Source organism: Ceratosolen solmsi, unplaced genomic scaffold, assembly GCF_000503995.2.
Source record: "Ceratosolen solmsi marchali unplaced genomic scaffold, CerSol_1.0 scaffold30, whole genome shotgun sequence".
Lineage (NCBI taxonomy): Eukaryota > Metazoa > Arthropoda > Insecta > Hymenoptera > Agaonidae > Ceratosolen > Ceratosolen solmsi.
This window is the reverse complement of record NW_011948421.1, coordinates 6,884,114-6,911,124: the sequence shown is the minus strand read 5'-3', so window position 1 is coordinate 6,911,124 and position 27,011 is coordinate 6,884,114. Positions and strand designations below refer to the sequence as shown.

Genomic DNA, 27,011 nt, shown 5'->3' with positions numbered 1-27,011 from the left:
TTGCATATGCAAAATATACCAATTTTATTGAATAGCAAATTTCAAATGTTTTGGTTATTCGTTTGATCAGTTCAAACAAAAATATATTTGCAATTTGATTTTAATTTAATAAAATGAAATAAAAGTTGAAGTTAATTCTGAGACACAATGTAATGAAATAAGATATATTTTTTTAATAAAAATCATATTCATACATTTAATAATTATGAAAATATCATGTTTATCAGCATATACTTAAAAAAACTTTAGAATGCATATTAGAAAAGGGACTTTTTAGCAGATAGTTTATATTGAACAATTGCAATAATCTAGCATGCAATTACAGAATACATTATCGTTTGTAGATTTTATTGTATTTATTGATTATATTATTTAATGCTATACAATGCATTGTATGATAGAAATTTAATCTTTTGATACTGTTTATAATATAGTAAATGCTACAAAACACGAAATAAAATTAGTTACATGATTCAATATTTAGTATTAATTTATCTTATTAAAGTACATATATTCACTATTATCATCAATTTATGATTTTTATATAAAATTATTTACTTTTTTACATTTATTTGAAATCGTGATAAGTACCATTCATGTTATTTTGTTTTTTCTATTCAAAAATTGAAATTCGTCAAATTTATTATTTTTTACTATGCTATTAATTTAATTTGATGTTTAATGATTTATATAATAATATATTGTAAAGGAATACTTTTTGTTTTATATTCTTATTATTAAAATGTATACTTCAATTTATTTCGGGATATACTGATTAAACTACTTTTTCCAAATATATGGATATTTATTGTAAAGATATATAATTGAATTGAAATATTAAGGTAATTTTTTATTGAATATTGTAAATTGATACATAATATAAAAAAAATAATATAATTTAAATAAATTGAAAAATATAAGAAATGCAGTAAAATTTTTAATTTATCTTATTTAGAATCTATGTATGAAGATCGATCGCAACGCCAGCTACAGAGTTAATTTACATGCTAATATGGTGGGCCAGACACGTTCTTGTCGAATCCAATTTAGCAGTCAATACTGTCAGCAACGACAGGAGCAATATTATAAAATTATCAGAAAATATAAGCAAAGATAAATATTAAGATTGTAGGTGAAGTTTGTATGTACTTTTTAGTATTTTCAATCGGATGGATTTAATAGTGTGAAAGAACTTATACGTTAAAAAAGTATAATAAAATAATTACTATGGATGATTGGGGTAAAAATACTTTTCTCGAACTATTTGAAAATTTGGTTCATAGCATAATGTATTTGGTTGAAAGCATTCAAAATGAAATATTCTTATTGCAGAATCGGAAAAAATCGAGTCCGAGTTCGATCTTGGAATACGTTCTAATAAGTGGGAAGGCGAGGATGAAGAAGAAGTCATAGTACGTTTATTATATTGTTTTCTAAGGATCATGAAATTTAATATTATTTTATACATAAGTTTTACAGAATATATGCGTATTTATTATTTCGCACGTGCATTTCGTAGATGGACACACTTAAGTATGTGTAAATTATATATGAATTCAGATTTTTTAATTTGCCACATGGCTTATTTCCTTCAAAACGATTTATAATGATATAAATATATTTTAATATATAAAAAAATTATAAGATTTTTAATATTCACACATATTGATTAAATAATATTTTATTAATTTTTAAACGTCTAAATTTTTAATTTATTATAGAACTTGCAAGGGTTATGTTTTATATTAACGTCTGCCTTATATTCCTAATTATTTTTGATATCATTTTTTATAAAAACTATATATTATATATTTTACTTGTTTATGAAATCATGATACATTAAAAAGTTTTTACAAATAATGATATTTAATGTGCTGATAAAAGTGTCACTGATTAATGCTATCAACAGCTGTTTTTATCACTAAAATATCTTTTATTAAATTCTTCTATGAATTTTTTTTTATTTTTCTGCAATATAGATAAATTGATAATATATTGTGAAGTGAGATTGACTTCGTTTAATTTCATTTAAGTAAGAAATTAGAGAGCTATTAGCTTAAAAAAATTTATAATATAAAATACCTATAATATAGTATGTTGATAAAAAAAAAACTTAATTATATTTACACTAAAAAGGTAAGATTAGTTTTCAGTTTAACTGAAAAACTTGATTTGTTACATTTATATTTAAAAAATATGTAAATTTTTGTTTCTAAATATTTGAATTATTATAAGATATATATTATATGAATTACAAATGAAATTTAATTAAGTATTATGTGGTAAAAATTAATAAAATTTATGGATTTAAATTTTTTGTATTCCATAAAAGAATAAATAAATAAAAAAATAATACAAATGAACTTATATAATTATGTAAATCTATTAAAAATATAAATAACATAATAAGTGTACTAAAGCTATTAATTGATAATAGAATTATTTCTAATACATAAATGTATATTAATATGTAAGCTAAATAGATTTTATTTTAAAATTATATTTTTATTAATACAGGAAAGTTGGGAAGATATAAATGAAGAAAAAAAAGACGTTGAAAAACCAGCAGAAGTTTTGAAGGTTAAAGCAAAGCCTAAGAAAAATTTATCTGAAAAAATTGAAGAACGAGAGGTTTGTATAATCTAATGAAACTTTTGTTTTTAATTAATGATAAATAAAATTAAAGTAAAAAAAATAATGTAATAAACATTATGACAGAAAAAAGAACGAGAAGAAGAAGAAAGAAAAGTAAAAGAAAAGGATGAAGCCTTGACACCAGAAGAAAGAAGAGCTGAACTGCTCAGACGACAAAAATTACAAGAAGAAGCAGATCTCCGGCTTGCTATGGAAACTTTTGGTTTGTCAAACCTTGTAGACTTTAGTTGTCGTAAATCTCAAAAAGAAAAAAGTGAAAAGAAATAATATTAACTGTGTGAGATTTTTTTTCTTGCCATTCACTTGTGGACATTTCTCAAGTGATTGTAATTATGCATATCTCATTTGAATGTAAATTTAAAAAAACTAATTTTGTATTTTTAAACTTATAAAATATCTGTGATTTTTATTAATTCGAGATTTATAGGAATAAATGTGATTGCTTCTATTCAGTTTTATATATTTTTAGGAATATTTAATAATACTCATTGTAAAACAACATTCAATGTTAATGCGATAAGTATATACTTTGTTTACTTATTAAATTTTTTTAATATAATAATTTTAGAAAAAATTGTGTATCTTTATGCAATTTGTTCATAAATATATATATATATATTTACATGTAGATTTTTTATATATAATCATATGATTATGCTTTAATATTTTTTTCAATTAGTATACAATTTTTTAAAAAATTTCACTATTGGAATAAAATATTTTTGAGGAATTAACAAATAAATTTTCTAATAATTGTACATAATTATATATAATTATAATCATTGTGGAATAAATAAAAAATGGGTTCTTAGAACTGCAGTTCGTAAATATTTTTTTGGCACAACGGTAAGGAAATATGTATTTAAAAGTTATATCAATGTATAAGCACAAATGAATATAACAAATATATTTAAACAGTATTGTATACTATATATAAGATTAGTAGTTAATTATAAATGTTGCATTTCATTTAGTTATTTAATTTTAGCTTTAAAATGTTAATATAATCGTTTTTATGGTATCGGGAAAAAATTTGAATGAATTGCATTATGTACATTCAAGATATACGTTTATTATCATTAGTAATTTATTCATTTAGTTAATTCTGTATGTTAATAAAAATTATTATCTTATGACAATAAACCGTTGTGTCCAATTCAGTTCTTAAATAACCTTATTTTATATTTATAATTTATTGTTTGTGACAACCAAAGAAATTACAATTAATAATTTTATTAAATCAATTGTTAATTTAATACGTTTGAAATAAATTCTAATATTAATAAATTCATATGATACATATAAATTGTTTTAAATTTATAAATGACCATATATTTTTATATAATTAATTTTTATTATTTATTATAACGTTAAAATATTAAAATAAGAATGTACATATTACATTTTTAAATAAATATTTTTTATATTTTTTCATTATTAGTATTTTTTTTACATTTTTAAGTTAGTGAAATAAAATAATTTTAATGCAATAAATTAAATTATATTTCTTTTTATTTCTCTTTTAAAGGAGTATCAGAAGTATCAATGGGTATTGATGCTATGACACCGACGAATGCCAACGAATTTAAAGAATTTGGAGATGCATTGATAATGAAAATCAATCATTTTAATAAACATATGGATTATCTATTATTTGCTGAAGAATTAATTAAAAACGTTGCTCTAACTCGTGAGTAAACTATATATATTAATAATTTTTTAAGTTTTATAATTATATTCTATTTATATTTCATTTTCTACTAGTTAAAAGTAATATTTTGATTTTTTCCAATCAGTCACATTATTTTTAGACTATTAAACAAAAAATATTACATTAGTAATTATAATAAAACTTTGTTTTTATTAATTTTTAAAATTAATATAATCACTCTAATTTGAATAATTAAAAATATCTTTTATGTTAAAAATTTTATTTAAAATTGAATAATTCCGTTAAAATCACTTGATTTTTCTATTTTTAGTTCCAGTATCATCTTTAAGAAAAGTAAAAACAATAATAGAAAGTTTGCATACTGAAAAAATAAAAATGGAAAAAGAAAAAACAAAGAAGAATAAAGGCAAAGGTAAAGCAACATTAAGGATTGAAGGTAAAACTGATTATAATTTAAGTTCGTATGAAAATGATTACGATGACTTTATGTAGCGACTCCGTACGATTTTGTACATTCTAATTGCGTGCAAGTTTTTACAATTTTACTATACATATATGTGCTAAATTAATTACAAATTTTTATTTGAAAACGTAAACATTGTTTGCTATACAAATATGTAAAATTTACATTTATAACATCAATTTTATATTTAAAATGTGAGAACAATTTGTTAGAATATTAAATTGATGCTTTTTGATGTTGCCATTATTTTGTTATTATTATTTATTTTAAAAAGTTCATTATTAAAACAGTGTTAAAGTTTTATATTTACTTATTTAAAACAAAAATACAACTTATTTAGAAACATTGAATATATAAATAAAATATACTGTTAATTAATTTTTATAAAATAATTAATTTTAACATAAGTACGGCACAAATAAAACCAAAATAGTAAAAAAAAATTGTATTTTCGTGAAAAAATTTCAATATGTTGAAGTACTATAGTTAACTGAGCTTACTAATTATGAAAGAAATATATGTAAGTGCTTTAGATTTTGTTAAGAGAAAATTTGTATATAATATTTTTCCATTGATATCAATACATCCTGGTTCTATTAATAATGCTATCATGAAAGTTTCATTTTATTTTCAATTCAATACTCTTCATTAGTGAATTTACGAAACATTCATATATATTTTAATGGCCAAAAAAACTTTCATAGTAATATTATAAAAAAACTTATTGAGCAGATGAAAACAAAATAATTATAATTATATAGAAATGTACAATTACCAAATATTGATGATACATGTACTAAAATTATGTACAAACAATGTTTGGAAACATTAAATTAATAATGATCAAATTTGAAAATATATTTAATATTATTTGTCAGATTATATTTTGAAAGTATTTTTATGCTGAAGTTAAATTTAATACATTTAATTTTTTAGTTTTTTTTTTAAGGTAAAAATATAACTAATTCATTGTTTACTTTACATTAAAATTAATGTTTAATGTTCATTAAGTGACAATTAATTGAAATTATTTAGCTAGAAACTAGATAGCAGTGTGCTTGTTATACAAATAATATACTTTTGAAAAATTACTTATAAAATATATATATTTATGCCAAGCAGGATAAAAGCTGTTTTTCAAAAATGATTATATTTTAAAAAATTAATTTTTATACTTTTGAATTCAGAATATACTTATACAAAAGAATATTTGGTAAGTAACAAAACATATATTATATAATTACAGTTTTTAATTGTTTCTTAATGTTTGAAAACTAGTTTCTTTAAATATATAGTACATAAAATATTTGTATACATAATAAATTTACAAACGAATAAATGATCCAAAAATTGATAATTTAAATATTGTATATTTACAGAATTTATTTATAAACTTAACTTTAAATTAAATTGGTTCATGGATTTAAATTTAACTTTGCAGCTTCTTGTCTTATTACAGATATTAATTCTTGATTTATCAAAAAAATAAATCTTAAACCTGCAATCTAAACAAAAATATGAATTGAACCTATAAATAATTTATATTATTTTAATGATGCAGAGTAGTAAGAAAATAAATAAATATTATTTTCATTGCATTTCATTTTTATATTTGTTTTTTCCATTTATTCAATTTATTAATAATTAATTCTACAAGATTAAAAATTAATTTAATAATTTCAACACAATAATAAATACAAATAAATTATCCTAAAAAATTATAAGCTTCATAGATATATTGTTCAACATATATAATACATGTAAATAAGAAAGCAAATTAAAGATAATTATTTTAAATACATTTTATTTCGGATTTTTATAATTGTAATATGAACAAAATTTAATGTTTTTAACATTATAATATAATAACATTAATTATATTTATAATTTTATTTATAATTATACATATTTAACATTTTAATATTAATAATAAATTTGTAGTAAAAAACACTCTTAAATTTGATTAAAATTTACTTAATTATCAAAATACTTGAAATTACAAAAATTTAAATCTAAAAAAAATACAAAATAATAAAAAACAATAAATACAGGGTAAATTCTATTTTTTTGTAGGAATATATATATATATATATATATATTGTGTAATATTTGTATCTATTATTATATTCAAATTATATTGTCCATCCATACTATATTAATTTTAGAAGTTAGGCTTAATGCAAATTTCAAGAATTTGTTATATTTTAAATCTTTTTCTATTAATTTTTATATATGTATTAAAAAGTAATTGTTTATCTCTATATTAAAACGAAAATTAGTACAGTAACTTTACAATACAACATTTATTTTGAGATTTTACTACTCTGTTTACTTATTTATGAATTTATACCTCAATAACACTGTTGTTGTTGAGCTTCATTTTATTACTAGCAAGAATTGGTCGACTATCAACGAAAATTGGTCGCTTGCCTTCAGAAGATAAAAAGAAGTCTCCATTGTTTCTTAATCTTATTGTACCTTGACGTCGAGAAATTTTCCATGCTGGGCCTTCTAGAGTTAAATCGACATCTACACTGTGATCTTTTGTAGATCGACCAACAGTAATCTATATATACATAATTTTTATGTACAAACTAATTTTATTCAGAATAAACATTTTACTGATATTTTAGAAATATTAAAATAGTATTTAATATTTTATTTGCTTTAAATATCTAAATTAAAAGTTCAAATTAATTCATAGTTTGATTAAAAGAAATAAATTGCAGTTAAAATATTTAATAATTATTGTTTTTCGATATATTACAATAAATAGTATGAATTAATATGAAACATTTATAAATTATAATTTTTTATAATTCAACTAACCATTACATTGTATTTATTCGTCACTTTTACAACAAATACATACAATAAATCGAGCTGAAAAATATTCAAATTATACAATAAACAATCTAATCTTCGAAATTTTAAACAAAATAATTTAAATTATTAGTAATTTTAAATATATTATTAGATTTTTTTTAATTATATTATTTTTTTTAAGGTTGAAACAATTTTTGAAATAAGTAAAATCGTATTAATAAATTCAAGTTTTTAAATAAATATGACAATTTACCTCTCGTGACCTCATTAAATATCTAACAAGTCGTCCTCGCAATATTGCTAATGTTTGATTATCGAAATCAGGTTGATTGCTTCCAGTGACATTATCAACAAGAACTTGCCACCTTCCTAACTCATTTTCTAATATTCTTATTTCCTTCTTATTCTTTCTGTCCATTATCTGCAATTCTCCATATAGAATTTCATCTTTTTGATCAACTAATTCAGAATCATTGATCATATCCTCTGCATCTGAAAAATTTAAAACACTTTCACCTCTAGGCAAACTTTGAACAGTTTGATCAGGAAGAAGATGATATTGTTTCATTAATTGCCAATGAGCCAATAATGATTTTGGTGTTCTTGCAGGATAAAAAGTTTGACCATTTATTTCTAAAAGATTGTGGAAATCTTCTAAATTTGGTTGTGAAATCTAGAATGAAGAAATGTATAAATGAATATAATATAATATAATATACGTCAAGGTACAATAAGATTAAGAAACAATATATATATATATATATATATAAATATATTTTTTTTTATTAACTTGAAAATAAAAATAATTTCAATATTTCTATTAATACTTTAAAGTACTTAGAATCGAAATTCTTTTAATCTTAAATACCATTTATATATCTTTTCTATTATTTAAATTCTTTCCTTTATTATTTAAATATAGATTGATCGATTATTATTTTATTTATTATAAGATGTAATTATTTTAAATATAAAATTCGTTACTTACTAATAAAAAAATCTTGAAATATAAAATAAACGATTACTTGAAATATTTAATAGCATTGGATCAAAAATATATTATAACATAATTTAAATGTTAAATAAATTAAATGATAATATGAAATTTTACATTAATTTAATGTACTTATGAGATATACTATTTATTTTATTTATTTTTAAAATGATTATGATTGATTTTTAAGAATTGTAAAAACAAATACATACAGATTTAATTGTTCCCAAAAGATCTTCTTCATTTTTGCTATATAACGTTCTTGACTGAATACTTGCAATTAGTTCAGGATGCAAATTTCGCATTGCTTGTACAGCTATACGAGATACTGCACTATCGTATAATAAAGCATACCATCTTTGTTGAATTTCCTGTAGAGTAAAACGACATGAAAATTTTGTTCCTCGATGTACCTATAAAGAAAATAAAATTCCTCAGCATTCTTATCTTTCATAATTATGTTTTTAATATAATAATTAAATATTTATTTTTTATATATATACAAACCATTCTTAAATCATTTGTTTGTTGAACACAAGTTATAAGTGCTAAGTCGTCAGTTGGCTTCCATCGCCCTAGGTCTTTTGTAGCATTTATCGAATGGGGATGATTTTTATTTTTCTTATTTTTTCTATTATTTCCACTAGAACCTGTAGGTCTACTTGGTCTGCGATTAGTGCGGTCTAGATGAGGAATTACAACAGATGTTGACAAACTCGGAAGAGTTTGTGCCGATAAAATATCTAATCCAGATGAAACTGATACAGTTCGTGATCGGGGATTAGATTTGGTAGTTGTAGTAGTTGGTTGTAGGTTAAAAGTTGTTTCTACTAACTCGTCGTCAAATTTTTTTCGCTTTATTGTTCGGGATGAACTATTTAAAAAATTGAATAATTTCAATTATTATATATTATAAATTTTAAATGGTAAATTTAAATGTTTTAACCTTCTTCTTTTTGTTCCCATTGAATCTGAAGATGAATCCATAGGTAAATTTAATGCCATAATTGTATGTGAACATTCGGACAAGCCTACAAATAAAATTACTATACAAATTAGATAAATTCTATTAAAAACTTTTAAATGTAATGTTTGCAATATTTATTGTCTTCGTTTGCTTTAACTTTCTATTGATTTAAAAAAAGTGTACATCATTTAAGAAAATTAACAAATTGATTAATTCATGTTCCGTAATTTCTCCTGCCTGAATTTTGTGCTTTATGGTGGTTGGTTATTTAAATGCATGCAACTTGCATTGCATTGAATAAACGGAAGTCAAACTGTGGTGCGAAATCTACAAAATATTTTGTATATGATATATATTATTACTAATATTAATTCCAAATATTCAAAAATATTCTAAAAATATTAAAAATATTTTATAATAAATATTAATATAAACATATGTTTCCTTGTTTATATTATACTTTGTATGTATACGCTTATGAATATGTTTATTAAATGAATTTAGGTATATAAAGGATATGTGTAAATATGCATAATTGTACTATTAACAATAATACAAATTAAATTATTTTAATTTCTTTTTATGTTTTTCTAAATATGTATATACCAATGTGTATATGCATATGCAGATTCAAATATATATATAAATTTTATGTAGGTTTGTTAAAAACATTCCTCGTTAATATTTGCAAATTTAAAAAAATGAAACTACTTAATACATCATTCTTCTTTTATTTGATACATTTTATATCTGATATTATATTATAATTTTTTATAATATAGTGCATTATTCTCAATTTACAAATTTTTTCAGAATTTTTAAATATTTTTGAAAAAATTTTATAAAAAATTGTAATAATTTTTTTATTAGAAAAATTTTGCCATAATAATTCTATTTAAAAATTTTCCTAAATAGTAGAAATAAATAGTGTAATTATTTTGGTGTAAATAAATAGTGTAAATTAATCTTTTCATAATAATAATTTTAAATAGATATTTAAACGAATAGTAAATAATATATATTTACTGAAAATTTACTTATTTATATTTTATAATTAATTATTAATAATATATATCTTGTTTTAATAATAAACAAATATCCATTTGGATCTAATGGTCGAATGTTTTTTTAATTTTGCGCCAGTATTTGGCTCTTATTTTGATATGTCTCCTTTGCTTAATTACCTTTTTTTTTTTGAAAAAAAAAATTATGTGGGTCAGATTGAATGCTTAATTATAAAATTTATACACACATGAAAAAAAAATATTTTGAACGTCCTTTACTTTTTATGGGTTAGAATAGTTATGTTTACTATGTAAAACATAACAAAAATATTGGCAAGTATCATTAGCAGTCTTGAGTCAGCGTTAAACCATTTATATAGAGCACCACAGATAACGATTACTATACGTTAGTATAGAATGTGCGAGTTTGACAAATTTACTTTTGTGGTTCCATTCAAATAATCTCTGTATTTCTCATTAGTGGATCTTTTCGCAATCTTAAAAATCTAAGTACATTATTATCTCTTTTGTCATTATTCACTGAGTATAAAAAATGTACTTTTTAAAGACTACTTGATAAAGATATAAAGCTGGATTTTTTAAATATATGCCAAAATATTCATTTATGATCAATAGAATACTTAAAATAATTTACTTATTATTTTAAATTCTGTTTTGAATTGATATTGTGAAAATATGTATTTTTATATATTTATTAATTAAGATTAATTTTAAATTATATATTTGAAAATTTAATTATATGTTTATACTATTTATTATAAATAATAAATCCTATATAAAGTAAGTATAAAATTTTTTTGATTTATCATGTAGTTACTTTTAAACAAAATTAGTAAGATTATTGTAATATTTATATGCATAGTTCGAATTTCAAATTAAGTCAATAAATTAATATTTCGACGAAGTGTCTCATAAATTCGTATCTACTATACTCTTTGTATCTATTGTTTAATAGAAATAATAAGATAGTTAACTATAAAACGAGTATTTATTTAGTTAAAAAAGATTGTTTAGGGTAAGATGCTTTTATCAAATATATTAAACTTGGTATTTTTGTACTTTGGGGTAACCCTTGCTACTTGATCAGATTAGGCAATCAGGGTGAATCTATTCATGAACAAGGTCGTTTTATTATATTTACTTTTTTAAGCATATATCTTGTCAGTCTTCCTCCCTTATCGTCTGTTCTTGTAGTTTTAAGAAAGAATGCAATTGGGTGTACTCTTTTTCTCTATATATGACATACTATGTTGAAATTACTTTTTTCTGAAAATTAAGGCAGAGATTATAAGGTACATACTATTTTATGTGACAGTATCGCTAGTTTTTTTATTTGTTTGATTTGTTATTTCTGCATCCTTTAAATCTTTATATTCAGTTTTTATTGACTTAAGTTATCTTTGACTGATGTTAAAGTTGCAAATATCAAATATCAAATATTTAAATATTGAGTTCCACTTAGATTGGTTAAAATATAATGTTATTTATATATAATCCAGGAAGTATCTTAACTCTGTATGTCATTGATCTTCTCTTTTATTTCCAATTTCTTTTTATCTCCCATTTAACAGTAACTCTCCATATTATATGATTAAAAAGGTCTACTTTTAACACAAAATTCTTGATGGGACTGGAGTTGTAGTAAAAGTTTCTATATGCCCATCCTTATAAGAACAATGATATTGTAATCTTAGTATAATAATAAATTTTTTGTGATAGTAGATCTTTATTTTAAAAAATAAATAATTTTTATAAAGAGTATTTTAAAAATATGCTGGTATAATTTTGTTATAACTTGAAAAGATTTCATAAATTAGTTATTGTTATTATTACTTATTTATTGTTTTCTTATTCTTATAAAGGAATATTGCTTTTTTTCTTGTTTTTGAGAAGGCTTTTTAGTTTGACAATATATTCAAATATATTTAACAGTATAATTGCTCATTAATATAGTCATTAATAAATTTGGTAAAGTACTACAAGTAGATTTTGTATTAATTTTTCAATTCAAATTTTTGTTTTTTGTAATTGGCCAATTTATGAATATTTTTATTTACAATTATTAAAATGAGAGTATATGATTGTTTGTACTAATTTTGTGAAAGCATGTTTAAAAACATAATTAATCTTTATTCTTGGATACATAATATCAAGTTTAATATTGTAAGATGATAAATATAAAACGTAGTTTAAAAACGTTAATATATAATACATTGCACAAGCAAAAGTAATACATTTTTAGAAAAAAATAAACAATAATTTTATACGCATTTTCTTGTACAGTATGAGTATTATTTTTAAATTTATACTATAAAAGAATTTTTCTATCTCAATTCCTAATTTTATTCATATAAATATTAATTATTTTAACAGGTTGTTAATCTGAACTTATCATATTAAGAGAAAAACATTCATAAAAGCACAGAGCGTGTTAATTCGTTAGTTAATAAATGAATAATTATTATTCTAAATAATTGAGAAATTCAACCTTTTAATCATTATTGATTTCACTTATAAAATACAAAAATGTAAATATGAGTTTTTATGCCTGATAAATAAACCTGAAACAATAGTTTTTTTTTAAATTAAATTCATTTGTTTTAGTTATACATATGTTCATCATCAAAATGTTTGAAGTAGATGTAACAATCCAATTGAACCATATGCTCACATAAAAAATAAATGAATAAATACAAAAAACTGTTACTCATATAAGGACACATTGGCAAAGCAAAAACGAGCAAGAGTCATTGATGTAGTAAATTGGTTATGTTCATCGATCACTCATCTGTATTAATTATATAATTAAGAGAATTTTACATAATTAAACATTTTAAAATATTGATCAAATTATTTAATATAATTAAAATTCAATTTAATAATTTTTATACATTCACTGATGATATTTGTATTGTTATGATACATTATTGCTAAATTTAGATAAAATTGAACAACTGCAGGTGAAGATATTACAATATTCAAATTTCCAAACATAATTATTATAACGAATGGAATGACAAAAATGTCATGTATATATGGAAAAATTTTTTTAATATAAGAATTTATCAATTTGATGTAGCTAATAAAATTTCGAGCTAATGCTGTATTATTATATATTAATATTCATTGTACTCAACATAGATGTGATCATTTGTAATTTGCTTACAACGTAGCACGGACAATTATTAGTGACCAGATTCACATATTTTTATTAAAATACCCTGTCTTGTACATTTGCATATAAACAAACACATTATATATATATATATATTTTTTTCTATTATTGTATATATACATTTAAAATGGGTGACAGTGTAGACATATTATTAATTATATTAAATTAATTTATTATTTTGTCATATTAGGTTACTGAGAAACTGAATTATATATAATTTGAATAGTAATTAGAAAATGGTATAAAGTTAAAATGCTATTATCATTTTTATGTATTAAAAATTTTTATTTTTGTATTGTTTAAAAAAGTTAAATAACAATTATCACAAATTATTTAATTATTTAATTAAAAAACCGTAATAAAATTATTTACATTTAATGGTACATAGCATACATAGAATACATAATTTTTTTAGTTTTTATATTGCAGTACTTTCTTGTGATAAAGCAATAAAGATTAATGAATTATATATTTGTATAGGAAAATTCGCTATCTTTTACAATTTTAATACTTACGTAATATATATTAAATTGTTCCAACAATAATATGAATAAAGAAATATTTCTTAACATAAAACTTAGTCACACTAATATTTTATATATTTCTTAAATCAAATTTTATTGTAATAAACTGAAATAATCGCAAATTTTTATTATAATAGATGACATTTTTTATTAATATTCCTTGGTAATATGAATATATTTTTTGTTTTTACGTTAATAATATTAATATTTATTTATTTATTTTGTACTGAAATTTATTGATTTTTTACTTAAAAAAGTATGTATTGTTATAAATTCAAATTTATACTACAAATAAATCAGTTTGAATGCCTTGTATATATGTGTTTTAATTTCTCAGTATCGTTTAAAATGCTATTTTGAACATTCTATTTACTATTGGAATCCAATGGTTTTTGTCAGCTCCAAATACGTCCAAACAATAAATCATTTTAAATGGCCTAATATCTAAACGTTAAAATTTAATATTTAAATTCAATTCTTATATTTTGCCCTTATAAAATCATATTTTCTATCATTTTTCTTTATTAGTAATTTAAATAAATCGTTTTAAATTATAGTATAATCAATAAATTATTTTCTAATTATATATCATCATTGAATTTAATTTATATATTAGTAAAATTTTTTATTGTTTTGTATTAATTTAGGTTTTAAAGTTCATTTTCAATATTCATTTAAGGAATTTAAAATATTTAATTAACATCTCTCAATTCGTCTAATTTTTTTCTTTAAATGGTACAATTTAATAATCTTTCTTGAATTTTGTTACATTCATTAAATATAATGATTAAATCGTATTTTGTATAAATAAGTACGAGATTTTTTAAATGAAAAAGTGTTATAAGTAGTGTCAGTATAAAAAATTAATAGTGTTTAATTAATTTTTTTTATTAAATATTTTATTCGCAAATAAAGAATAAGTCTAGAAAAATCTTGTCTCATGTTTAGATTATAATCCCTAGTAATATTAAATATGATTGTAATTTTAAAAAAATAATGAAAATGTATTTAACAAATAAATAATTCTTAAGACTTTTTATAGTTATTTCTATAATTGTATATTTGATTGCGTAACTTTATCAACATTTATTATTTTTGTGCATAAATTGTTTATCTAAACGTAAATAAATCCATTATTCATTAGATTAATCAAATTTAGAAAAAAATTTTTTTAATATTCAATTTCGCGTTATAGTAAATGTAATAATAATTAAAAATAAGATATCAACAATCTCTTACTTTTATAAAAATCAAATATTTATAATTAGTCTCGACAGTGGCAAACACTTTCCTAGAATTTTGTTTAAAATATTATTTATTTTAGTAAATTAATTGATTAAAGATATTAAATATTCTATATTTTTAATTTTGCTTTAACTTTTACCATTTTTATCATTTTTAAATATATTATTGAAGAAAGAAAAATCTTATCGGTAGTAACAGCTTTTTGTATAAAGTTGAGGTGCAATTGTATAAAATTGTTTTTGTAAAAATAGATTTTTTAAATATTGCTGATATAAAAGTTTATTTCATTTGTACATAATGGATCACTTGGAAAAATATAAACAATCTTTATATAAATTGATGTAAACTGTGCTTTTTAAAGTAAAATATGTTTACAAAATTTTGATTATAGAAATAATTAAAAAAAATTTTGCAATTACTGTTTATTGAAAGTTTATTTAAAAAATTATTTTATAAATTAATATATTTTACAAATTCTTCATTATATTTTCATATTAATATAATAAATAATTATTAGATAATTATTTTAGAATTGGACCATAAAATTATTAATAAATTGTTGATGTAATTTTAATTAATTACTTATTAGATGCATTTTAAGAATTTATTTTAATTAATTTTATTAATTAATGAAATTTAAAATAAATTATCTTTTCTTCTTATTTGAAATATCATTCATAATTCTAGCATTTTCATCTATGGTAGAATAATCAATTCGAGTTTTATCAACTGGATATAACCTTTAAAAAAATATTTTATTTATTTAATTGATGTATTAAAATTATAAATATATGTACATACATGTCATAAAATTAAGCTATATCTGTAATTTGAATTAATATAATATTTTTTCTAATACATACGAAATATCCTTATTTTTAATGAATTGTAATATTAAGCTTTTTTGTTGATATATAAATCTTAAGACTCACCAACGTTGATAAAGATAAACAAGAAAAACTGCATCATCTCTAAAACATGCTACTCTGTGAACTACTGGCATTGTGATAATAAATGCAAATACATCATCAATAAAAGTATTGAAGGCTTTGTACATAAATGATCTCCAGGGTAAGTGAGCTACAGATTTTAGTTTATAATTAACAAATAATTGTGGTAACATAAAAAGGAATCCAAAAGCATATACACCATTAACTAAGGAATATATACACCAAGAGTACCAACTGCAAGTATTTATGTATTTATATTTTTTAAAGGTTTCACAGTAATCGGTTATTATCATAAAATATGTTTTATATTACCTTTTGTGTGGTAGATATAGAAGAGAATATATTGCACCTAATACAACCAAAGGATATAATAAATAACTAAGATATCGCATACTTTCTATGTCGAATTCTCTTGTTATCGATTCAACAGATGAACATTTGTTCCAATTAAATATTATTTTAGGAAAATAACGTTTTTTCCAAATAAATTCTGCTTTTAAAATTTTTTTTGTTTTCCAAAACTTTAAAAATAATTAATATATTTACACATATATAATTAATACTTTAAATAATAGGTTTTATTAAAATAGTAAATATAAATAATATAAATTATATCTAAAATTTTTATGTGAATTTGAGAAATCTTATATTTAATTTAATAATATTAACATTTAACAATATTTTTAAATTATAATTTTTTTCTAGCTTTGTAGTATAGTACAAAATTTTCGTTTATTATTTTGGGCATTTCAATTATTTCAGTTTGTAAATATTTTCAATGTTTTTGTAAATATGCGTATAAAAACATATTCAGTTTTAATAGATATTAAAAAAAATCTTTCCGGCTTTCAATGAAGGTGAAATGTGAGTTTTACGTAATAAGTGGTCTCGCAAGTCCATATTACGCATTAGTGTTTTTATAACAGGAATTCTAAATGATTATTATTTTAAACGTTGTTAACATGGTTCCTCCACGTATATAGATAAGTGAAAATTGTCGCAGAACTAAGGTATTATACTTGGATGGGCTTCTATTAAATAACACTATGGATTTATAACACTATGGATATAAACATTTTGGATATATCTCTTTGTCTAGTAAATGGAAATGCATCTCAATAATTTATTCATTATTACAAGGCATTTTTTAATGTAGTACATATAGTAGAGTTGAATAATATTACTAGTATGGATAAAATAATCTAAACAACTTGAGAAGCTTAACAGAGGGTAGGAGTAGCTAGTGGTGATTAAGGATCCATAGAAAAGTATAATAGAAAAAACGGATGTGGCACTCTCAAACCACTTACTATACCATAATTCCAGAAACAAAATTCTTCTAATCTATATAATTGCATAACAATTTGTTTAACTTTAGGTAGAAATGGAATCGGATAGTAGTTATATTCAATCTAATATGAAAAATTATTATACCAAAGATTAACGATGAAATAACCCTTAGGAAAATTAAAAAATATTCTAAAGATTATACCAGAGAGTGTTTCGACTACCCATATTGTTCGAAATTTTTATGGCTAACGAGTTTCAGTAGCGAATAACAAATTTCAATTGCAAAGATCAGTTGAACAAGAAGATTTGAAATAAACATAAGAAAACATCAGCTAAGCAAGTATTGATTATTTTTATTTACGCGAAAAATTAACAATAAATTAGTCATAAGTTAATAACTGAAATAATAGAATGATAGTGGAGACATTTTTTATATATAAAGGACTATCCTTTTACAAAGGTCGTTGTAGTTAAGCATTATGAAATTAGGATATTATAGTAAATCGTAATTAGTACATAGTATGAATTTATTAATATGAAAATTTTTAGTGTTCATTATTCATAACGGTGTATGTTTTTTAAAACAAAGTCCTATTAAAAATATGTTGTAAAGGATAAATTGTTACCATTATCATAAAAGTACCAAAGGAAACTTTCGTTACCAATTGCATCTGTGTATGAATTGGAGGCAGAAGCATTTTAAAAATATTATTAGAGAATTTAAATATAACCAACTAGATTATATGTTGATGAAATGCAAAATTGATTTTTTTCGTCTACTTACAAATATTATGTATACTAATATTATAAAGACATATAAAACGATAAAATGAAAAATAAAAAGAACAAATTATACATTAATAAAATAAATCATACATTTTTGTAAAAACCTTTACAATATATAAAGATGTCAAAATTCAGAACACGAGTAATAGAGGTTTAGAGAAAGAGAGAGAGAGAGAGAGAACGAACATTTTAAGCTAATCGGCTCTTATTATCATCAACAAAGAAGATATTATAATCAAATTTATGTTTCAAATCATATACATTTAAATGTGATTGTAACACAGAATTATAAGTAAATGTCTTTATAATATATATACCACGTCTAATAAACAAATATTAAAAAATATCGTTATATACCACACCTTTATAATGTATCACGTATCAGAATCGAAAAATAGAGAGAAATAAATATATTCGTTAGTGAAAAAGGCAGTTGCGTTTTATACAAAATGTGATATATTAAAATGAAACGATATTATAAGGTGAATATAAAATGTATTAATCATTGTAAAATATATTCGGAATAAGGACTTGTTAACACGAGAGATCTAATTACAACAGTCTACTATAAAAAGTAATAATGCATTAAAAATGATGTGGCATAAGCACAATCATTTTATCAAAAATCTACCGAATAAAATATGCAAAATGATTATTCCGATTATAGGAATATTTAAAGTAAATTCACATAATTTTGGAATATAATGTGGGAATATAATAATACTCAGATGTTTCCAAGTCAATTAGGAGTAAATTGGGAAGCCAGGAGCAAACAGTTTACACAAAATTATGAACTCTTTACCGTATTCTTAGGACAAAATTAAAGTCATAATAGAATACAATAACAAGATAATTTTTAAAATATACTATTACTAAGTACTTTTTCTTGTCTGTTCATAATTAAGAGTTTCTGTGGACTCTGGATAACATTAGTATAAACTATCGTGATATATAAAGTATGGAATGAATCAATTTAATTAAAATCAATGTAAGTAATGAGAAATCTTGAAAGCTAATCTCTTAATTTATTCATTGCTAGAAAAAAATTACAAAATAAATATTCTCATAAAATTTTAGAATTTAATAGTTAGAGTCAACTGAATATATATCTTCATTTTAATACCATTTATAAACATTTATATTACTATCTTTTTCAATAATTGATTTATTTGTTATTTTTAGACATCCTTTTACTTTTTTCTCAGAATGCAAAAATAAAAAAATATATATTTATAATATTTTCTAAAATTAAGGTTACTTAAGAAATACTTATAACTTTTACTTTGAAATTATTTCAGCTCAGCTGTGATAATATTAACAAAATTTAATCATGAAGGTACATTCTTATAATTAATTTTCAGAAATAAAAGGTTTTTATATAGTCTCAGAAAATTGGTATTAAAACGAATTATGTGTAAATTATAACTTTTACCTCTATCATAGTGCCAACACCTGTGGGTATTAAAACAAGTAAAGAAGATCCTTCATCAATCAGATAAAGAAATATTATTGCTTGACTAAAAGCACGCCAAAGTATAGTTTGCATACTTAGACCAGCGAGATTATTTTTACTTCTCCAAAAACTTACATCATTTTTGAAGGCAAGAAAATCAAACAGAAGCTATAAATTGAATTTTTTATGAATATACATTTTCTTATACATTAAATTTTTAATTTTATGTTTATTTCTATATTTTACAAAAAAATATTATTAGTTAAATTAAGTTATAAAACTTGTTGGGGATTTATAAATTCAAACAATTTATATTTATGAGAAAAACAAACTATTAAAATATAAGCTTACATGCATTGCTGATATAAATACTGTTCCAGCTAAGAGATATAAATTGGTATCTGCAAATATGCCTTTTACTTCATCAATATCTTTATCAGTGAAATCAAGTTGTTTGAAACTCTGCATGGCAGCTTCAACATGTAAAATTAATCTAAGCTTTCCAATAGATATTGGTGCATATGAGACAGTTATATTAATGCTATGGGTATTTTGTGTAATTTTAATTAGATCTTTATTTCTTGTATCCAAAAAGTTATAATTTAACAGTGGCAAGAACTTATAGTCTTTGGAAAGTCTAAAAATATAAAATAAAATTATAATATATGATTTAATTAGATTTAGACATTTGTTTTATATTATTTAATATTATTTAAGTAAATAATATGTACCTTAGATTATTTGATAACTCTATTGGTATATTATTTAATGGAAGCTTAATTTTATCAGTCATTATCATGAATGTTATTCTACTTTTTATATGTGAAATGGATTGACTTAAATCTTTCTTTTTTTCTTTATCTTTTTCATCTTTTTCTTCACCTAATAAATTAAATGTTTCTGCTTGTGGAATAGCATATTCAGTCATTTTAATAGTAATATAAACAGCATTTTGATCCTTGAAAATTAATTTATTTATCAATTAATAAAATTTTGATATAAATTTAAAAATTATTTCTCATTATTCAACAACTTTGATATTTCCAACTTACATTAACTAATTGATTAAATTGTTTTATTTGATTTATAGACTTAGGTGATAGGATTACATGTAAAAATAGAGTACCATTGTATCTAGTCTTATTAGGAATTTTTAGTGTTAATGGACTAAAATTAAAAATAAATTAATTAAAACAAATAAAAAGTAATTTAATATTTTATTAATCATATTATATTTTATATATTCTATATACGTACATGTCTTGATCATGCATGTAATCAAATTCTGTATTTGTATAGACTTTTATAACTTCTGTTCTTAAGGGACGACTCATAGTGGATATAAACAAGTTTAATTGTAATTTTGGATTTTGACATAAATAAGATTCACTGCAATACTTTTCATTTGTGCATAATGGTGGAGTAAAGAGTAAAGATACTGTGTAAATTGAATAAGAGATATATGCTATAAATACCCCACAGAGTATTAGGCTAAATGATGGCAACTGCATATTATTTATTTATTTAGTTATGATCATTCTCAAAAATTTATTATTTTTTAAATAAAATTTCATTAGCTAAAGATTTTAATACTATAATAAAACTAAAATATTAATAATGCAAAATTCTTTATAATATGAATAAATATTTACATGTATGGATATGTATAAATTTCTTTTATTAAAAAACGCAAATATGATCAAATATGCACTTTTATTTATTACATAATATTCTCTTATTATTTTTATTTAAACGTTTATATAATTATTTCTGTTTGACTTGTTAGCTAAAACATATGTTAAATTAAACTTGTTTTTGTATTACAATTTTATTAGATACGAATTATGTATATGCATAGAGTATATAGATGTTAATGATATGCTGTGGTATGATCAGCAATTTACCAGATAAAAGAAATTAAACGAGGGATTGCTAATACAATTTTAATACAGTTTTATAAATTTATTAGATTTATATGAAATTGATTTTATCCACTCAAACAGTTAAGAGAGAATATACAAAAGTGAGAGAGTACATAAAATACAAAATTTATATCTTTGTGTAATTGAAGTAGTATTGGAGGAAATATGTATACTTGACTTAGGTTAGGCTTTGACAATCCAATTCTTATAGGTGTTTAGTTAACACGCAATATAAAAAGGTGAAAAGAAAAAAAAGTATTATCGAAATGAATTTAATGATATATCCATTATTATTTATCTAAAATTTAAAAAACAAATTGATGATTTTTATGCCTTTGCACGAAATTGTATACATTTCTATTACTTATTTACATAGTATTTTTTACACATTATGGGTAATTTCTTTATTATAAATTTCATAATAAATAATCTATGAAAAATTGATATTTATAGGAATCAGAATTTTTATATTTTGTACAATAGAAGAAAAATATATAATGCATTAAGTTACTTAAGTAAATTTTTAAATGATTTTATTGTTTTTTTCGATTTAAATTTAGTCCTTCGTGTCTTTCTACATTTCCAGTGTACATTTGATTTTGCTTCGTTTGCAATCTATATCTAGACTTCAATTAACTACTTTGCCTTTTTTATTTTTTTATTTATTTTACCTACTATAATTATAATTTTATTTATATGTTAATATATTTTTTTTACTAATCTTCGTGTACTATTTATATCATAAATTAATTCTTATTTAAAAAGCTTACATACTTATAATTTAAAATATATTAATATTATATTTAATTACGCTATAAACAAGTTTATTAATAATTACAATATGAATATTATTATTATTAAATTATTATTATTAAATCAATTTTAAAACTTCGAGAAAGTAACTTTGACTATTATATTTTAAAATCGAAAAATTTAATTATTAACAAATTTTTTTAATTATAATAAGAAATTAGAATTATACTGTAACTATTGACTAAAAGAATTTAATAAAATCTTTATTAATATAATCTTCTAATTATTATTTATAAATAATATATTTGTCACTTTAGATGCCTTAATAGTAATATTCTTTTCTATAAATAAATAATTATCTAATATTTACCTTTTTAATTGAGTCGATATATAGTAATGAAACGTTTAATATTATATTTTAATTTATTATAATATATTTTTTTATTTTACGATTGCATAAACCTTTCAATTTTTTGTATCAATTTGTGCTTACAACATATAATTAATAATAATATTTAATAATAACTTTTAATGACAAAGATTCATAAAAATATATTTAATACAGAAATAGAACCAGTAGCTTAAAGGACTGCTAATTAATAATTAATAAATGAAAAAATACGTACATATAGATAATTACTTTATAAGATATAACTATATAAGTTTAGAATTCATTGAATTTATTTCAATAATTTTATCATATTATTTTATATTACTGTTAATTTTAATTTAAAAATAGAATCATTAAATGTAAATATTAGCATTTACTACTCTCTGAAATCAGTTTCGTTATAAGCTGCTAACAATATAAATCCCATTAATTAATGGTATATTCATTAAAGTGGACGTTTTTCACGTATTTGTCGCATGCGCACTATTAATCTATCTTGATTGGTTTATTTGGAATACTTAATACGTAAGTTTTAAATTCCATAAAAACTAACAAAAGGAATAATACCTTAAATTTGTTATCATAAGCCAAATTAAATTTATTTATAAGTTTTGTAACTTGAAGAGTTTGAACGTAATTATTAATTAAAAAAAAGTTGTTAACAAGAAGTGCATATATAAACTTTTTATTTATATTTTAAACGTAATATTTATATACTTTATTAATAAATTTTTTTTTACAGTTCTTATTATATATTCAAACAATAATAGATCAATGTTAGTCATACTCAGAAAATATATGATCTTTTAAAGATCTAGTAATAAATATTAAAAATATCATGTTTGTTATTATGGATAAATTATATATAAGTTTCATTCCAAATTTGAAATTCGTTTAATCTATTTGAAGCTGGAATTTTTAAAATTCAGAAAAAAATGAAATATTTATTAATTGAGACTTGTAATGATACCTTATAATGATATTTTATGCTAATTTTATGTAATTTAATATTCTATAATTATTGAAAGATATAAAATTCTATAAACACGCACAATTGCCACATTGTTTAACTTATAAAAATCAATGCATTAAATTAAAAATAAATTTTTAGTTATCATTTATTAACGAATATTTCCGAACTTTTTAATTAAAATTTATTTTATACCATATAGTAGGTATCTGTGATAGCGTACATATCTTCATAATTATATTACATAATTATTATAAGAATAAACAGAGTATAGATAGGATATTGAATTCAAATGTACAGCTTCATTATGTATTGATGAATTAGACAGGAATATTAAGATCATCACAGATCAATAATTAAAAGTTACTAAATAGTAATGATTTATGTATTAATTTAGTGGCTATTTTTAAAAGAAAACTTACGTACAATATATAATATAAAGGTTTAGTTAATAATGCTTGTCTCAGTATAATATTAATCTCTAGAATAAATATTTACTAAATAACGTATAAAATATAATGTATTTATTAATTTATCCGAAAAGAAATTGGAAATTTATATTTATAAAAAATATTTGTTCATATAAAATGATTTTTTGTATATACCTACCGTATTTTTATTATCGAATATTTACAATAATAAATTTCCACTGATATAGTATAGTATTTTTAAAATTTTTTATATTTTTTATATTTTTATATCTTTTATAAATATGTGTATAAAAGTATAAAATTTTAAATTTTCACACTAGTAGTGTGATATTTATTATTATTGTGTGTAATATATTTGTATTGTAATATATTTAATATGTATAATAATATATACATTATTATAGTGTGATATTTATTATTATGATATAATATTCTAATATATATATATATATATATATATATAGGTCATTTTCAATAAATTGTAATTTATATTTCATTTTCTAATAATTATGTCTATAGTTATATCTTATTTTAATACATTTATTTAATACATTTTTTAATACATGATAAGTAGTTTTCGTAAATAAATATTTCAAATAATAGTTTCTTTTTATACATGATCGTTTACTTTTTTAGATTTGTAGGCTATTACATATATAAATATAAAATACTAATTTCAATCTATTTAGAATTAAATATTTAACGTTTTTTATTATTTAACGTAATTTTCTTAATTTCATAAAACTAAGTTTTCTTTATTAATTTATATAATTTAAATATTTACATAATTTAATTTTTATCTATTATTTGCAGTATGCCAAGTTAAATTATATCGTTGTTTTTATTTTAAACATTAAAAGAATCAAAATTTTATTTAATTTAATTTCAGTTCAAAGACAATAAATAAATATAGATACATAAAAATTGTAATATGTATCCGATATTGTCTTGAACTTAGTAATATTAAAATTGAAATGAAGATTTATATTCTGTTGATATCAGTTTATTAAATTCTGTATTCAAATATAATAGTTATTAATTAGTTGAATAGTTTCATATAAGTGCAAAATTAAATATACTTATAATAAATTATAAATATATGCTTTATCTTGATTTTTATTTAGATTGGAAGAAAATATTTTCAATTCAACTTTTGTATTTCTAAATCAAATTTTTAGTGTTTGCTTACGTAAACCATGAATTTTTATTTTATAAGTATTTTCAAAATGGATAATATTATTAATTATTATACCATTCAAATGACATTTCATATTGTATTTTATATTTTACTAAATTTTAGAATTCTATAATTAATGTGTATAAAAATATAAGAATATATATATATATATATTAAGTTGCTTCGTTTTAAAATTAACTTGACCTTTACTACGATTATATTAGTATCTGGAAAATCCAGTTGACGGTAATCGTAACTTAGAAAATAGAAAATATTTATGCTCGTATACCGTACTTTTATAACATTGGTTTTTCCTGATTGTACGTTAGCAAGTATTTAATTATCTATGCTTAAAGGAATTTTATTCATTTATAATTCTTTGATTAATTTTTATGGTATGTCCATAATTTATTAAACGCTAGAAAATATGAAATGTATTTACATTCAATTTTTTTTTTATAAGTATAGTTTATTTTTTAGGCAATATGTTTATAAAAATAAAATAAATACATTTTATATAAATGAATAAGAAAAATCAAAATGTCATATTAATAATTATTTTTAAATTATGATAATAATAAAATATACCATACTACTAGCATTAATCAATATCATAAAATTAGTATTTTGTAACGTTATAATGAAAAAACTGCAAGTTTGAATAAATATATACAATTCTTAAAAAATAATCTTATTTATTTGATTGTAATTAAAGAAAAGATTTGAAAATTTGAAAAATAAAAGATTTCATAGTTTAGATTTGTTGAAATTTTAAAATTAATTTATTTACATTAATACCTATATAATTATATTTATAAATATAATAATGATTAATATTTAGTAAGCAATATTAAAATTAATCACGAATGAAGTATTTCTAAAAAATTAATTTATATATAAAACTCAGTAATAAATATTATGTTAAAATTATATTAGAATACAAATTTATTCACTTACTACGTATTAACCTAGTAAGTACTATTAATTAAATTGTGGATTTGAAGATTAGTTTTTATAAATAATTATCAATTATATTAATAAAATACAATCTATTTTTTGTATCATTTATAAATAAATATAAAATTAAAAGGCTATAATAAAACATTTTAATTTAATTCTTCTTGTTTAGATTAATCAATAACCTATAGGAATTAAAATAATAATTATGAGTCTAAAAAATAATGGTATAAAATCGAATGATAATTTTTTTTTAACTTTTTAATTTGTTTTATTTGGTTATAGTCATAAAGTGTGTTCATATTGTTTTTTATATTTTGTTGAACAAAATTTAAAGTTATAAGTTTATGTAAGTTTTAAAAATTTTGTATTAATAATATTTTAA

General features: G+C 20.3%; 3 protein-coding genes across 3 annotated transcripts; 1 reads left to right on the top strand and 2 right to left on the bottom strand.

Moving 5' to 3' along the window:
- Positions 1 to 1,003: 1,003 nt before the first annotated feature.
- eIF3j (eukaryotic translation initiation factor 3 subunit J) lies at positions 1,004 to 4,916 on the top strand. The gene is made up of 6 exons (XM_011498671.1): positions 1,004 to 1,240; positions 1,333 to 1,412; positions 2,518 to 2,631; positions 2,719 to 2,857; positions 4,184 to 4,345; positions 4,638 to 4,916. The coding sequence occupies exons 1-6, from the start codon at positions 1,228 to 1,230 to the stop codon at positions 4,817 to 4,819; spliced, it is 690 nt and encodes a 229-aa protein (XP_011496973.1). The 5' UTR covers positions 1,004 to 1,227; the 3' UTR covers positions 4,820 to 4,916.
- A 1,261-nt stretch (positions 4,917 to 6,177) lies between these two features.
- On the bottom strand, positions 6,178 to 9,693 carry Rcd5 (microspherule protein Rcd5). Its single transcript, XM_011498670.1, has 6 exons — positions 9,557 to 9,693; positions 9,118 to 9,484; positions 8,823 to 9,023; positions 7,870 to 8,289; positions 7,141 to 7,356; positions 6,178 to 6,295 (listed from the first exon to the last, which is right to left on the bottom strand). The coding sequence occupies exons 1-6, from the start codon at positions 9,613 to 9,615 to the stop codon at positions 6,206 to 6,208; spliced, it is 1,353 nt and encodes a 450-aa protein (XP_011496972.1). The 5' UTR covers positions 9,616 to 9,693; the 3' UTR covers positions 6,178 to 6,205.
- Positions 9,694 to 16,201: 6,508 nt separating this feature from the next.
- On the bottom strand, positions 16,202 to 21,591 carry LOC105361684 (cleft lip and palate transmembrane protein 1-like protein; the record flags this gene model as incomplete). The annotated part of the gene is made up of 8 exons (XM_011498936.1): positions 21,283 to 21,591; positions 21,078 to 21,192; positions 20,757 to 20,983; positions 20,377 to 20,662; positions 20,005 to 20,193; positions 16,809 to 17,017; positions 16,479 to 16,730; positions 16,202 to 16,286 (listed from the first exon to the last, which is right to left on the bottom strand). Coding segments are annotated over exons 1-8 (1,617 nt in total), but the record flags the coding sequence as incomplete, so codon positions are not given.
- Between the last annotated feature and the right edge of the window lie 5,420 nt (positions 21,592 to 27,011).